General features: G+C 50.1%; 7 protein-coding genes across 7 annotated transcripts; 5 read left to right on the forward strand and 2 right to left on the reverse strand.

Moving 5' to 3' along the window:
• Nucleotides 1–25: 25 nt before the first annotated feature.
• Nucleotides 26–1,151, forward strand: BU24DRAFT_196287 (uncharacterized protein). Its single transcript, XM_033521758.1, has one exon. The coding sequence runs from the start codon at nt 229–231 to the stop codon at nt 1,045–1,047; it is 819 nt and encodes a 272-aa protein (XP_033384524.1). The 5' UTR covers nt 26–228; the 3' UTR covers nt 1,048–1,151.
• A 105-nt stretch (nt 1,152–1,256) lies between these two features.
• On the reverse strand, nt 1,257–1,642 carry BU24DRAFT_462370 (dolichol phosphate mannosyltransferas-like protein subunit 3; the record flags this gene model as incomplete). The annotated part of the gene is made up of 3 exons (XM_033531996.1): nt 1,257–1,424; nt 1,475–1,543; nt 1,595–1,642. The coding sequence occupies 3 exons, from the start codon at nt 1,640–1,642 to the stop codon at nt 1,257–1,259; spliced, it is 285 nt and encodes a 94-aa protein (XP_033384525.1).
• A 216-nt stretch (nt 1,643–1,858) lies between these two features.
• On the forward strand, nt 1,859–4,334 carry BU24DRAFT_422539 (ARM repeat-containing protein). Its single transcript, XM_033528007.1, has 5 exons — nt 1,859–2,335; nt 2,391–2,522; nt 2,571–2,684; nt 2,734–4,124; nt 4,184–4,334. The coding sequence occupies exons 1-5, from the start codon at nt 2,146–2,148 to the stop codon at nt 4,262–4,264; spliced, it is 1,908 nt and encodes a 635-aa protein (XP_033384526.1). The 5' UTR covers nt 1,859–2,145; the 3' UTR covers nt 4,265–4,334.
• A 442-nt stretch (nt 4,335–4,776) lies between these two features.
• On the forward strand, nt 4,777–5,600 carry BU24DRAFT_422540 (uncharacterized protein). Its single transcript, XM_033528008.1, has 3 exons — nt 4,777–4,993; nt 5,048–5,116; nt 5,177–5,600. Exons 1-3 carry the CDS (start codon nt 4,903–4,905, stop codon nt 5,248–5,250), a joined length of 234 nt encoding a protein of 77 aa, XP_033384527.1. The 5' UTR covers nt 4,777–4,902; the 3' UTR covers nt 5,251–5,600.
• A 408-nt stretch (nt 5,601–6,008) lies between these two features.
• BU24DRAFT_196380 (Adaptor protein complex AP-2 alpha subunit) lies at nt 6,009–9,347 on the forward strand. The gene is made up of 5 exons (XM_033521759.1): nt 6,009–6,331; nt 6,383–6,672; nt 6,722–7,056; nt 7,110–9,049; nt 9,100–9,347. Exons 1-5 carry the CDS (start codon nt 6,119–6,121, stop codon nt 9,202–9,204), a joined length of 2,883 nt encoding a protein of 960 aa, XP_033384528.1. The 5' UTR covers nt 6,009–6,118; the 3' UTR covers nt 9,205–9,347.
• A 1,394-nt stretch (nt 9,348–10,741) lies between these two features.
• On the forward strand, nt 10,742–13,042 carry BU24DRAFT_196422 (GMC oxidoreductase). Its single transcript, XM_033521762.1, has 3 exons — nt 10,742–11,035; nt 11,087–11,572; nt 11,623–13,042. The coding sequence occupies exons 1-3, from the start codon at nt 10,852–10,854 to the stop codon at nt 12,801–12,803; spliced, it is 1,851 nt and encodes a 616-aa protein (XP_033384529.1). The 5' UTR covers nt 10,742–10,851; the 3' UTR covers nt 12,804–13,042.
• BU24DRAFT_462375 (uncharacterized protein) lies at nt 13,007–13,986 on the reverse strand (the record flags this gene model as incomplete). The annotated part of the gene is made up of 2 exons (XM_033531997.1): nt 13,007–13,729; nt 13,882–13,986. 2 exons carry the CDS (start codon nt 13,984–13,986, stop codon nt 13,007–13,009), a joined length of 828 nt encoding a protein of 275 aa, XP_033384530.1.
• Between the last annotated feature and the right edge of the window lie 263 nt (nt 13,987–14,249).

A 14,249-nucleotide genomic window follows, 5' to 3' on the forward strand; every position in this document is an offset into this window, starting at 1 on the left:
ATTTTTGCCGACCAAGGAAGAGAGAATGACTTCATATTGCCAATATCTTTGCCGTTCACCCACCTCACTAGAACCCGTTCCTCCTCAGTCACACTCCCATTGCCTGATCGCACTTGTTCTAGACTTGACGCACGAAAACATGCTTTAAAGTTCAAACACTATTTTTTTTGAGTCGCTCTTTCACAGCTATATACCCACTTCCACCAACCGCCAGTCACACCTAGAATTATGCCTTCCGCTCTGCCGTTAGATTTGCGCCGCCAACTGTGCGCTTCATGTTACAAACAATGGAGCCAAAGTCTGGCTCCCACAAGAACTCAAAGAATGGGACTACAGGGAAGTAATCGGATACAGCGCCGATACAAGGGTTATATTGCTGCTCCTGGCGAACAAGCCAGGCCGATCACTGGTTTCTATGCAGGTTTGTCATCACTACATAGTGGCAAGAGCTTGTGGATAGAAGAAGCATTCATACTGAACTGCACCATAGAACTTCTGTACAATCCGTTGAGAAGCGTAGCACCCGCGACCCGCACAGTCCCGGAACCACCATTGCCTGAGTCACTTCCTAAGACTACGAAAGAAGAGACTATAGAAAAAGCCCGTATCGTATTCGGATCGAAGCTCGCAGGGCCAGGAGAACGTAAGGCGGCGATCGACGCAAAATCACAGGAGATCGCGGGGGTGTTAGTGCCACCACGGCCGACCGAGCCAGACAATTGCTGCATGTCAGGGTGTGTGAACTGTGTTTGGGATATGTACCGCGACGACATGGAGGAATGGGCTGCTAAGAGTGCGGAAGCACGCCTGGCCTTGCAGGCCCAGAGAAAGGAAAAGCAGACCGGTGCTAAGAACGTCAAGGTTGGAGCACCTTCACACGTGCTTATAAGCATGGACGATGATGGAGGTGGCAGTGAGACCAATTGGGCGCCGGAAGTATCGCAGGATAAACTATTTGATGATATCCCAGTGGGTATTAGAGAGTTCATGAGAACAGAGAAGAAGCTACGGCAGAAGCACCAAGAGGAACAGGCCCTCAGTAATTAGAACGTTATATTCCGCCTCAAGAGCAAACATACGCATAGATCGCTGGACAAGAAGAGATGGTGCTGTACAGGAGAAATGACAGGGCTAATTGCCTCTGACCGTAATCGCAACCTCCAGAACCCGTCGAGCTTAGTGCGTGATCATTGAACCGGGCGCGATGGTTGATGCCGCCACGCCTCTGTATATCACCACGCCAATTGTTTGAATCCTCAATCTTCTCCGACATCAACACCCTTGGCACGCAGATCAGTTCGTGCCTCCTGAATTTCTGCCATCAATTCCTTGTACGCCTCGGGGACATCGTTGAAGGTGAAAACACCCAAGCCGAGCTTGAATAGGAGGTATGAACCAAAGGACACGAGAGCCCAGAACGGGATCTGGCAATATCTTTAGCAAGATCGTTTCATGCAAAACGAATATTACTAACCACAGGAATTATCTCAGTCTGAATCTTTTCGGGCAAAGAGACGATCTCGAGGAATACGGCCAGGTATAGCTGCAAACAGTCAGGGATGATGAACGGAGAAGCCTAGGAATAGCGACTAACAGAAGAGAGGAGGAGAGCAATGGAAATGGTTTGCTGAGCGCGTGTCATCTTGCCGGTTCGAGCTGATTCGATCGTAAACAATGGAAATCTAAAGGAGTGTGTATTGCTTCGTTTCCCCACTGTTGTCGTGTACGTTGAGCTTTTGAGAGACAGAACATGCCAAGAACCGTATTGCCCATCATTAGCCAGCACACGTGATCACCCGCTTCGCTACCTGAACGGTCCGAGCCGTTCATAAACAGCAATGCTACCTTGCTGATGCGATTTCACACTCACCCATTGAATTAGGTATAGCTACATGCAAGCATCTTGCAGCACTGCAACGCCGAAAATCCGGTCTCGACCTTGCAGAATCCATTCGTTGGGCTCCAAAGTCGACAATATTTCCATGCAAGGTTAGACCGTTATTGCAACCTGAAAATAAGCTCTGGAGAATATCACGCCTATCCGAAATTTCTCATCTTTGACTTTGATTAGAATATCAAGATGTTTCCTTAAATATCAGTGAGAGACTAGCGGAGCGCAGCCGGATCTACCTTCTTACACCCAAAATGCCCTATTTCAGCAGTAATGCCAAGCAGTTTATAGGCGAACTTACAACATACCTCGAACAGGATCCTGCTAATGATGGCCATCATCTAAGCGAAGTAGTTGGCCTTGTAGATGGTTTCATCAAGCAGGAGGATCTTGAGTCTGCTGAAAATGCTATTCAGCTTCTCGGAACCGCTGTAGGGACGCAACGTAAGGCACCAACTATGGAACCAGGATGAGCAGATCGAATCATAACTGTGACCAGGAGCATGGCAGAAACCGTATCGGTCGTCCGGCATTCTGGACTACATTTTGCAACAACTCAATCCCGCATCTACAGCTACAGCGTTAGCAAAACAATATCTAAGGGTGGTTGGTAATTCTGTTGCTGATAATGGTACGCCTGAGTCCTTTCAGCTTGCGACTAGACTAACAGACTCGCAAGATGAGATCAGAGAGCTAGTATTGTCCAAGTTCGACGCTCTTGTCGGCTTTCTGGGCCAACCGCCGCTGACCGTGACTGCTCTTGCAGTACTTTTGAATCTTTGCAACGAGTATGGTATGTAAAGATACATGTGCCATTGTATGCCACTCATTAACTTAGACAGATGCGGCGCAAACTCAGGCTGCTACAGTCAGACTCGACAGCATCGTCGCGAAACTGCTGGCATTAGGCAAAATTCCAGAAGAGGCTACAGATTATGCCACTGATCTAATCGGGTGGACTACAGAGAAGCTCACGACCACGCAAGTTGAAGATGATGTGTCCGTGGAAACTTTCGAAGACCTTCTGAAGGTCACGCTTCAGTACGACGAGGACAACTATCACGATCAAGTCGCTGTTCTGGCGCATTATCTCCAATTTCCGACATTTCACCAAAAGCTTACCAAACCTGGTACGATCAACCAATTGGTTGAGTTACTGTTTGACTACGAAGGGCGACTTGAGCCCGATGAGATATCGGATGTTTTTCAAAGCCTAAGCGTGCACACCGATCCCGAAGAAGAGTCTGACCGTGAAGCTGAGGTTGTTCTGATGGTACAGTTGGTGAACTCATTATCTGCAATATCAGCGTCGGATTCGTTTGTCAGCAATTTCAGTGTCCAAAGCCCAATGCTCCGCAGGCTAAGCACCCAATTACGTCGGTCACCAGCATTGCCTTCGGCAGTGTGCGCCTGTGTCATGCTTGGAAACCTCGCTACGTCCGACGCAACCTGCATATCGATGGTCAAAGACGAGGAATTGCACGTTCCCCTGCTTGAACTGCTCGACTCCCCAGAACCGCCTGCGCTGACTTATGCAGCCGCTGGCTTCGTACGGCATTTAGCCTACCCGGAACTGAATCGGGCAGTACTTGCAGAAGTTGGCTTTATTGAGACCTGCTGCCGTCTTCTTGTCATCGCGGACCCATCCACTCGGGGCGAGGCGGCTGCGATTCTGGGAAAGCTTGTCTCTAACAATGTGGAAAACATCACAAAAGTAGTGACCATGGCTCTTCCTGAGGACATCGTCCCGGCAAAGGTTGGTGATGTGGAAGTTCCATCGCCAACGACAATTCTATACCACGTCGCCAGTCAAGCTCTTGTCCCCTCAGGACCAGTTCCCAGTACATCAATGAAGAATGCGATGATCGAGATCGGACGGACTATTGTGGCCATATTAAGATTTCTCAGGCAGAATCAGACCTCAAACGACAACCTTGAGGCAATCACAAGTCAAGTATTCCAAACACCGCTTCTGGCACGACCAGTAGCAAGACTCGTTCGTCAACGATTTTTCGCAGAAGCTCGGTCCGAGGGACTTCTGGGCCTAGGGCTTTTGGCGCAGACCGAAGATGGTGCCCGCCTTGTGATAGAAGAGTTCAATGCCGACGAAGGGCTCTTCGATGCTCTCAAGGAATTCGTTCTGGAAGGAAAGGGTGAGGGTAGTCAGGCAGAAGGCTTGAGAAGGGATCATCAGAATGCACTTGTGCTTCTGCATGGACTTACGAACAATGGAGTAAGTGTTGTCCTCGGACGAATAAAAAACCCGATTGAACATAGCTAATAATACCTTAGGGAGAACTGGTGGAAATCTCTTGGAAAGATAAAATAGGCTCTCTTCAGGGCGAGCTAGCTAGCAAGATCGAAACTCCATAGTCTTAGATTTTAGTCGGTACCTGGTATATCGATAACCAGACAGGAATTACCAAAAGTTATTGTTATGAACACGAAGAAATGGCGGGGATCTCTTGCTATGCTTTCATCACCTGATATGTATGTGCCTGCATGCAGAGTAAATGTTCCAGATGACGATTTATGCACGGAAGGTTGCACGACGCCACATTTACGAGGTAGCCTCACTCCACCGATGCATACAAACGGGAAGGATTATCTTACTACAGCAATGCCAGATAACCAACGAGCAAATAGAAAACATGGCAATTAACGTGAATCATCACGGTGGTGTTCCGAGCTTCTCGGGGGGCGATTGTTGCACATTATTGGAAATCGAATTGCTGTGATTGGCTGCTGAAGGCGGCCACGTGACCAAATCAGCATCGATGCTCCAGCTGTCCGGTATTGGAAGAACCAGTGAAAGATGAAGTCAAAATGAATATAAAGAGGAGGCTCTTCTCTCTCGAAGTTTTCTTCTTCAATCCTCTCAATCCCATCAACAACCAACAATCATAAAGTACCTTAAAGTACTTCACTCAATCTTCAACATTCTCTCTACATCGCGCCTATCCACTCTTACCTTTGGGTATCAACTGTCTCTTTCAAAGACTACTTTCACCATGACTTGCTGCGGACGACAAACCACTGGCGAGTGCGTATGTGCCAAGGAGGCAACCTGCTCTTGCGGCAAGCAGCCAGCTCTCCAGTGCAGTATGTTTTGACCATGATGAAACAACTGAAGCTGGATGCTAATGACGTAACTAGATTGCACTAAATCTGCTACTGAGAACAAGCTCCCAGCCAGCACTTGTGTGTGCGGAAAGCGCGCTGAGGGTATGGATTCCTGCTAAACTTAGGATGTACTTGAACGATGCAGTACTAACCATGTCAAAGGTTCGTGCACTTGCGGTCGCACCAGCAGCAATGCCGAGTCTTCTCTCGAGACCGACTTCACCACCAAGAAATAGATTAATTTCTATCTGCATCTCTGCAATGGAGTAGTCTTCGGGAACGTGTTAGCATCGGCGGCGTGGGACTGGCGTTATGGGTATTCTGCATGATCATCTTGAAATTCAGGAGCTTGAATTGCCCACTGAAGATGTCAAGGGATTCGAATGCAATGATAATCAATTCATCCAAATAGGAAAATGAAATCGAATGCAACAACCGCTTGAATCTAGAGTGAAATGTATCAATGCTTGCATTTGAATCTTAGGCAGAATTGTGATCTTTCTGTGGCGACACATGGTATGAGGCTCTGTGAAGGACCTCATCTCTGGTTTTCTTTTCAAGTTTGATCCATAATATGATGCATGCCGTCGAGGTACCATTTGAGTTCGAACGAACTAAAGTTTTAGTGCTTCGGGGGTTGTAGACTTGTGGGTTTGCGGGTAGCGGAGTGAACTTCATCAAAGCATGGATTGTCGTTACCAAACGGAGTTTAGACGGACTGGAAGACCCTTTAGCGCGGATGGCTTTCCCGCCAAGCACAACCTCCACCACGTTCCCGCGCAGGGTGCACTTCCGCCAGCCATACAGCATACAGCTGCAAGAAGGCCAGCTGCAGTTCACTTCGTGACTGAGAGCTTCGGTCACCCATCCCTCTCGATTTCATGTATTTGATATCAAGGTCATCCTAGATTCCGTTGTCCTCCGAGCTCCGCCGCGACTCCCCACCGCCTCCACACCGCGATCGCTGCGTTCCCCTGATTTATTCCATGGTCGAGTAACAGTCGCCCCCACCACCGAAAGTTATATCGCATACACGTTTTGTCAGGTTAGAAACCAGGCGGGAGCCGCCCCGCAATCAGAATATCGACATCTACAACCTCCAAAATGGCGTCAGGGGCTGGCGGAGGGCTGTTCAGCCGTAAGGATTCGGGCAATGTGCCCACAATGAGAGGCCTTGTGTCCTTCATTGCCGACTTGAGAAACGCAAGGGCTCGAGAATTGGAGGAGAAGAGAATCAATAAGGAATTGGCGAACATTCGACAAAAATTCCGCGATGGAGGATTGAATGGATATTCGAGAAAGAAATACGTTTGCAAGGTATACCAAACTCCACGAAGACCTCGAATGGCGTAATTCTAATCTGAGAAGCTTCTGTATATATACATTCTCGGCTGGAACGTCGATTTCGGACATCTCGAAGCTGTTAATCTCATCTCAGCCACCAAATACTCGGAGAAGCAGATCGGTTATCTTGCCGTCACATTGTTTTTGCATGAAGAGCACGAGCTCCTGCACCTGGTTGTGAACAGTATTCGCAAGGACCTGCTGGATCACAATGAACTCAATAACTGCCTTGCGCTACACGCCATCGCCAATGTGGGTGGCAAAGAGATGGGAGAGGCTATTAGCGGAGATGTGCATCGACTCTTGATATCCCCGTCAGTACAGCCAGAGGACAAACACAATTGCCCAACTAACGTGTATTAGGGCATCCAAAGCCTTTGTCAAGAAGAAAGCAGCATTGACGCTCCTCCGCCTATACCGGAAGTACCCTGGCATTGTTCAGAATGAATGGGCTGAGCGAATTATTTCGTTGATGGATGATCCGGATATGGGTGTCGCATTGTCGGTGACGTCCCTCGTCATGGCACTCGTCCAAGATAACCAGGAGCAATACAAAGGCAGCTATGTCAAGGCCGCAAACAGACTCAAAAGGATAGTCGTCGATGCCGAATGCTCCGAAGGCTACTTCTACTACAAAGTTCCGTGCCCCTGGATGCAAGTGAAGCTTCTGAGGCTACTTCAATACTATCCTCCACCTGGTACGTATATTTGATTCTAATACCGAAAGTTCTCTCGAAATTAATTAGATCAGAGGATTCGCATATCCGAAAACTCATCCGCGAGGCACTGCAGAAGATTATGGATTCTGCGATGGATATTCCGAAGAATGTGCAGCAAAATAATGCACAAAACGCAGTGTTGTTCGAAGCCATCAACCTTGTCATTCATCTCGACACAGAACAGGATCTCATGGTTCAGATATCGACGCGCCTGGGAAAATACATCGCATCCCGCGAAACGAACGTTCGATATCTCGGCCTAGAGGCAATGACGCATCTTGCAGCTCGTTCAGAAACATTGGATCCTATCAAGAAGCACCAGAGCATTATCATTGGCTCCTTGAGGGATCGAGACATTAGTGTGAGAAGACAGGGTCTTGATCTTCTTTACAGCATGTGTGATCCTACGAATGCTCAAGCTATTGTCAACGAATTGCTGAGGTACCTCCAATCCGCCGATTATGCGATCCGGGAAGAGATGGTACTCAAGATTGCCATTCTCACCGAGAAGTATGCGACTGACGTCCAATGGTATGTCGACATATCGCTGCGGCTCATTGCCATGGCAGGCGACCACGTCAGTGATGAAGTCTGGCAACGAGTTATCCAAATTGTAACGAACAACGAGGAGCTACAAGTATATGCCGCCCAGAACATCCTTCAATACGTTAAGAACGACTGTCACGAAACGCTTGTGAAGATTGGAGGATATCTACTTGGAGAATTCGGACATCTGATCGCCGATAGTAAAGGCTGCTCGCCAATCGAGCAGTACATGGCTCTCAACGGCAAGATGCGAGGCTGTTCGTCAACAACGCGAGCTATCATTCTGTCGTCCTTTATCAAGTTTGTGAATCTGTTCCCAGAAATCAAACCGCAACTACTACAGACCTTCCGCGCATACAGCCACTCCCTGGATCCCGAATTACAACAAAGAGCGTGCGAGTATCTGGCTCTCGCCACACAGCCGACCGACGATTTGTTAAGGGGTGTTTGCGACGAGATGCCGCCTTTCCCGGAAAGAGCGTCTGCCCTGCTTTCTAGACTTCACCAGAAGCATGCCACCACAAGTGACAAGCGAACCTGGATCGTCGGAGGCCGCGATGCTAACACCGAAGAGTTGGGCTTGGCACGCCAGGCAACTGGCCTGAAACGAAGTTTCACGAATGCTGGCACTGGCCATTCGCCAGCCTCGCCAACTGGCACCAAGGGTACGAATGGTACAACATCAATAGCCAACGATCTTGCTGGATTGGACTTGAGCATCGATACAAACAAGGTTCTGAAGGCCCCCAATCTTGCCAGTGCTGCTCACTTGAGTCCAGACTGGGAGACTGGCTACCAACGTCTTCTGCTCAGGGCTGAGGGCATCCTATATGAAGATGCGCAAATTCAGATTGGTCTACGGACCGAATACAGAGGACAACTGGGTTGTGTGATCTTCTACTTCAGCAATCGGTCCTCTTTCCCCATGGGCTCGTTTACGACTACTCTTGACAACCAATCTGCCGAGACTCTGAAGTCTGATATCAAGGGCTTGCCTGATACATCCATCCCTCCTGAAGGCCAGACAACTCAGACGATTATGTTTGAAGCTAAGAACATATTCACGGTACCTCCCACAGTCCGTATCTCTTACCTCGCTGGTGCCCTCCAGGCTCTTACTCTCCAACTGCCTGTTGTCCTCCACAAGTACATGGATTCTGCTGAGCTCAGTGCCGAGGATTTCTTCAAGCGCTGGAAGCAGATTGGCGGTGAACCTCGCGAGGCTCAAGCCATTTTCGGCCTTGTAGATAGGAACCGAACCATGAACATGGAGTATGTGCGAAGAGTGGTCAAAGGCTTCAAATGGGGTATCTTGGATGGTGTCGATCCTAACGGAAAGAACATTGTCGGAGCTACGGTGTTGCACACAAGCGAGGGCGGCAAGTTCGGGTGTCTGCTGAGATTAGAACCCAACTTCGATACACAGGTACGTTACAGCCATTGCTGGACAAAGATAATCATGTCTGACATAACTAGATGTTCCGAATCACTGTTCGCGCCACTGACGAAGCTGTACCGCCTGTGCTTGTCAAAGCGATGGAGGAGCGGCTGTCTCAGGGCATCGAAGGTTTCGTGGAGTAAACATATATCAATAACTTTGCAGACATTGTCGGGCAGCATTTTGGCTGACAATATATTACTACGCCCTATTGTAATTCGGTGGAACCTTGGTTGGAGTCGGAGAGGGAAGAAGCGGAAGTGTCATTGTTATCCTAGTGTGGAGTAGTTAATTTCGTTCGGCGGGCATATACGGAGCCATGGACAGAGTTTCGTCTCTACGATGCATTTGAATGGTTGAAAAGCTATGTCTGTACAGCAAAAATAGCGATACCGGTGCAGAGCGGCTGAATTCTATTGCGAGCATACATGAATCTCACACTACTTGGACGGTCGAGGGTGTCAATCTGCATCTTCACCACCGCCATTGACTCAATTATTACTGTCGGTTATATCCAGCGGCCTTGGATACGCGAGATGTCCCCACCCGTTCTATTGATGGCGAGGTCGTCATCTATATGGCCGGCTATGGTCCCGTCAAGCCTAGGGTATAGTATAGGCCAAGGAGTGAAAGAATAGATCAAGCTAAGCGAGTATCGAAGCTGCTGAGTTTAGGTGAATGCGGTGCTAGCATCAATATCTGCATGATGTTTGACGTTTTGAACAGTGGCACGGTCCCCGGTTCGGGGCGACTATGATTGACATTGTGCTGCCGAGCGTCCGTGGCCTTCCAAAAGAGTACAGTCTAATCTCACGCCATTGATGGCCATTTCTATCAAGGTGTCGTTGTTTTTCCCCACGTGCTTTGACTGTATGCATCATTCTCGTTGTTGAATTCAACCGTAGAACCAGTTAATGGCGGGAGAATCGTTGTCACGCGTTCCTACGGGGCGAACATTCACTATACGTTGGTACCTAGGTACCTAGTCAGCAGCGGCAGAAATATAAATTAAAGGGATCTACTGGTGGTGTTGCTCGATTGATCGACCTCCTAATTTTCGGTCCTGGGCCCCATTGCCGCCCCAAGATACGAGATGAGACCGGGGCAAAGCATGAAAGGAACATGAGGCCAATAATGCGCGCCGGGTACACGTCGTCTCATACCAGGGAGTGTTTGTAGCCAGGCGAATGGTTGTGCACGCGGCTAACGTCCCGCGAATGGCGCGGCTCGTCCCATTGGCCCAATTCCACCTCCTTCGACCTTCCTTACTCCATCTAGTCTTTGATCTCGAAACATCACCACCAAGCATCACATCCTCATCTCCTTCCCCTAGGTACTCAAATGATTTGGTCCCTCATGTCACTCCCCACTTTTCTCCTCCATCAGTTCAATTGCTCCGCTCGCTTCCTCAAGTACCGTGCCGTTTCTCTGCTAGCGAACGCCGGTGAGGTACTTCCGATGCTCGGGCGATACTCAATCAGAGCATGCTCACCTTGTAGCCCATCAAGCATGTCATCTACGTCCTATCTAGCGTCTGCTCCACGTGTTTGGCAGACGCAATTTGAGTAAAATATGCCTGCGCCTCCTAGTGCTTCTAGATGCCCCCTCCAGGGTGGTCTGCTTGTCATGTTAGTACCCAGCCAGTATAATTAGGACAGTGCTGCCGTGGGTTTGGGGAGAGCAAGAGCTTCTATTCCAATCGGCGTAGTTCCTCTAGTCTTTCGTTTTTATTTCTGTATTTTCTTGTACAGACGTCACTCTTTTGAAACCATTCATTGACATTCACAACCATGGGTCCCGTACGCCAAAGCTTGATCTGTTTCTCTTCTCTTCTCTCTACCGCAGTTGCTTTCCCATACTACAAGCGTGTTGACAATTCAACTGGCATCCAGAATGCGACCTTCGACTACGTGATTGTCGGTGGCGGTCTCACAGGTTTGGTGGTAGCCAATCGCCTCAGCGAAAATCCAGCGCGTATGTTCACTAGCTTTCATATAACTTCGACGATCTCTTATTAGGCTATAGACACCGTTCTTGTCATTGAGAATGGAGAAATCAATAATGATCCCGCAACTCTGATTCCCCAGTCCGCGAACAGCAACAACAATGCTCTCATGTACGATATCCAATCTGCGCCCGAGGCTCAATTGGGAAATGCTTCCTTCCTCGTTACTGTCGGCAACGTAGTGGGTGGAGGTTCTGTTGTCAATGGCATGGCTTTTGATCGGGCTGCAGCCGCCGACTACGATGCTTGGGAGAAGCTGGGTAATGAAGGCTGGGGATGGGAGAGTCTACTCCACTACTTCAAGAAGTCAACAACATGGACCCCACCTATGGATTCGTTGATTGAGGAATTCAACATTACCTTTGATGCCTCCTTCTACGGCACAGATGGCCCATTGCAAGCCTCCATGCCGAACTTCGAATACCCAGACACAAAGACTATCTGGGATTCGTTCAGGAAAGAGAATGTTCCTCTGCCCATCGAACATGCTTCTGGAAACGCAGTCGGTATGTGTATTCTGTCATTATACATTTGAAAGGTTACTGACACTGCAAAGGTGGATTCTGGATCCCTACAGCACTCGAACCCAAGACGCAAACACGATCTCACGCTCGCAACGCTTACTACGATCCTATCCAGACTCGCTCCAACCTCCACCTTGTGACAGGCCACAAGGTCAACGAGATCCTCTTCGACGGACTCTCCGCCAAAGGAGTCCAATTCACTGCCTCTTCATCTAACGTCACCTCCAAAGTCTGGGCCAAGAAGGAAGTCATCCTCGCTGCCGGCGCCGTCTTCACCCCACAGCTACTCCAGCTCAGCGGTATCGGGCCCAAGAATGTCCTCGAAGCCGCGGGCGTCGAAGTAAAGAAAGATTTCCCTGCAGTCGGTGCCGGTCTCCAAGACCACCCCACCGCATTCATGATCTTCGACCTCAAGAACCTCTCCTTCCCCAACCCCAACAGCTTAGCCGAGAACGCAACCTTCAACGCGACGGCGTGGGAAGAATACGTCGTCAACAAGACGGGCCCATACACCAACGCACACGGAAACAGCCTTGCATTCCTGGCCCTGAAGCACATCAGCAACAACTCCCAAACCATCGTCAACGAAGTCACGAGCCAGACATCGCAGGACTTCTTGCCCGCCGCATACGCCGACGAGAACCTGCTCAGGGGATACGAGGCCCAGAAAGCCATCCTCGCAGAAATGCTTTCAGGCGAGGATGCCGCCGTAGGCGAGTTCCCCATGGGACCATCCGGCTTCGCCGTCAACGCCCTGCAGCGCCCGTTCTCCCGAGGCAGCGTCACTCTCGACGCAGCGAACAAGAATGGAAACCCCGTCGTGCACTTCAACTCGTTCCAGAACCCGATCGACAAGAAGCTGATGCTCACGATGATCCAGTGGACGAGGCGCCACTGGAAGAACGAAGTCCTGTCCGTCTTCTCCCCGACGGAATTGGTGCCCGGCGCGGCGGCACAGTCCGACGAGGAGATCCTCAATGCGTTGATTGGAGGTGGTCTGCTCATGCCTTCGTTCGCGCACATGTCGGGAACCTGCAGCATGTTGCCCGAGAACTTTGGCGGCGTTGTGGGCAGCGACTTGTTGGTGTACGGAGTCGAGAACTTGAGCGTCGTGGATGCTAGCATTTTACCATTGATCCCCGCGACGCATATTCAAGCTACTATGTACGCCGTGGGAGAGAAGGCGGCAGATCTCATCAAGGCAAGAGCTTGAGATGAGGAGGGGGTGTAAATGTAAATAGAATGTACCAATATTTCCACGTGCACAGTTCATTTAACCTACCTAAACAGATCTTTGACGTGAGAGTGCTTCACCGTTAGTATCAGCATAGCAATGAACCGCCGTTCTGGACCTTCGGCGCTGGAGAATCGTTCTATACGCCATAGTCACTCTCGAGACGGCTACCATTCTCGATTCTATATCACAGCATCCTTCTTCGCAGGCCTCTCCCCAAAGATATCACTACCCACCCTCACCTCATCACTCCCCTGCGCAATCGCACCCTCAAAGTCCGCACTCATCCCCATACTCAACTCCAGCCTCCCCTCCTCCCACCCCAGCTCCTTAGCAACCCGATCCCTCGTCTCCCTCAACCTCACAAAATCCTCATTCTCATTCTCCTCCGTCGTCGCCTTACTCCTCGCAATCGCACCGATCGTCATCAGCCCCGTGAGCCGCAAGTGCGGACACTTATCCACGACGTGTCTGCACAGCGCCAGCGCGTCCTCGGGCTCGACACCAGACTTGTTCTCCTCTCCGCTCGTGTTCACCTGCACCATGATCCTCAATTGCTCCTCTTGGGGGGAGGCGAGCGCGAGGGCTTTCCGCCCCTTCTCGAGTTCGTTGGCTTTCTTCTCGCTGTCCACGCTGCTCACGCACCAGAGGTTCGGGATCTGCTCCGCGAGTTGCTTGCACTTGTTCGACTGGAGGCCACCGATCATGTGCCAGCGTATCGAGCGGGGCAGGATGCGGGATTTCTCGAGGAGCTCCTGGACATAGTTTTCGCCGAAGTGGGAGTGTGGTTGTGGGGAGGGGGAGGCGGAGGCGGAGGCGGAGGAGGGCGATTGCGGTGGTGGTGGTTGGTGGAGGGAGAGGATGTCGGTTGCGGGCTTGAGCTTCGAGACGGCGATTAGGCGGATCTGTTTTGGGGGGGGTTGAGTGGTTAGAAAAATTGATATGGTATATTGGAGGGTTTGGGGTGGTGGTGGGTCGAGGTATAGAGCTCTTTTTCTTGTTGTGTAATGGTGATGTCGGGATGGATGAGCGACTGTGTGTGGATGGAACAACTGACCTTCTTTCCAGACTTGCTAGCTGCATTGACGCGCGAGGATATGCTGGCTAGGTTCTCTGCGAGCTGTTTCGCTCGCTGGGGATTTATTTGCATATCTGTGGACATGGTATGTGTTCTTGTCTGGGTGGTGTGGAAGGGAAGTGGGAGAGTTCTGGTGGCCGCGGGGATGTTGTATCATTAGCGTCATGGTTGCTCACTTTGGGTCGTTCTGGTCCTCAGCCCTACGAATAGAGTACATGTACATGCCGATCATCACCTTGGCGATGAAACCATACGCCAGGTACTGGGTTGCTGGATTTTCATTTGCGGTAGATAGGATCGGTCTGGGCAATCATGGTACAAGTTGCATTTCGTCTCATCTATTTTCT

Source organism: Aaosphaeria arxii (assembly GCF_010015735.1).
Source record: "Aaosphaeria arxii CBS 175.79 unplaced genomic scaffold BU24scaffold_4, whole genome shotgun sequence".
NCBI classification, from domain to species: Eukaryota; Fungi; Ascomycota; class Dothideomycetes; order Pleosporales; genus Aaosphaeria; species Aaosphaeria arxii.

Coding starts and splice junctions, on each gene's coding strand:
- BU24DRAFT_196380 (XM_033521759.1), top strand. CDS start 6,119: ATGGCGTCAGGGGCTGGCGGAGGGCTGTTCAGCCGTAAGGATTCGGGC. Junction 7,057..7,109: donor TCAATACTATCCTCCACCTG/GTACGTATATTT, acceptor TAATTAGATCAG/AGGATTCGCATATCCGAAAA. Junction 9,050..9,099: donor AACCCAACTTCGATACACAG/GTACGTTACAGC, acceptor TGACATAACTAG/ATGTTCCGAATCACTGTTCG.
- BU24DRAFT_422539 (XM_033528007.1), top strand. CDS start 2,146: ATGCCCTATTTCAGCAGTAATGCCAAGCAGTTTATAGGCGAACTTACA. Junction 2,523..2,570: donor TAATTCTGTTGCTGATAATG/GTACGCCTGAGT, acceptor CAGACTCGCAAG/ATGAGATCAGAGAGCTAGTA. Junction 4,125..4,183: donor ATGGACTTACGAACAATGGA/GTAAGTGTTGTC, acceptor ATAATACCTTAG/GGAGAACTGGTGGAAATCTC.
- BU24DRAFT_196422 (XM_033521762.1), top strand. CDS start 10,852: ATGGGTCCCGTACGCCAAAGCTTGATCTGTTTCTCTTCTCTTCTCTCT. Junction 11,036..11,086: donor CCTCAGCGAAAATCCAGCGC/GTATGTTCACTA, acceptor ATTAGGCTATAG/ACACCGTTCTTGTCATTGAG. Junction 11,573..11,622: donor TGCTTCTGGAAACGCAGTCG/GTATGTGTATTC, acceptor GACACTGCAAAG/GTGGATTCTGGATCCCTACA.
- BU24DRAFT_196287 (XM_033521758.1), top strand. CDS start 229: ATGCCTTCCGCTCTGCCGTTAGATTTGCGCCGCCAACTGTGCGCTTCA.
- BU24DRAFT_422540 (XM_033528008.1), top strand. CDS start 4,903: ATGACTTGCTGCGGACGACAAACCACTGGCGAGTGCGTATGTGCCAAG. Junction 4,994..5,047: donor GCAGCCAGCTCTCCAGTGCA/GTATGTTTTGAC, acceptor TGACGTAACTAG/ATTGCACTAAATCTGCTACT. Junction 5,117..5,176: donor GTGCGGAAAGCGCGCTGAGG/GTATGGATTCCT, acceptor ACCATGTCAAAG/GTTCGTGCACTTGCGGTCGC.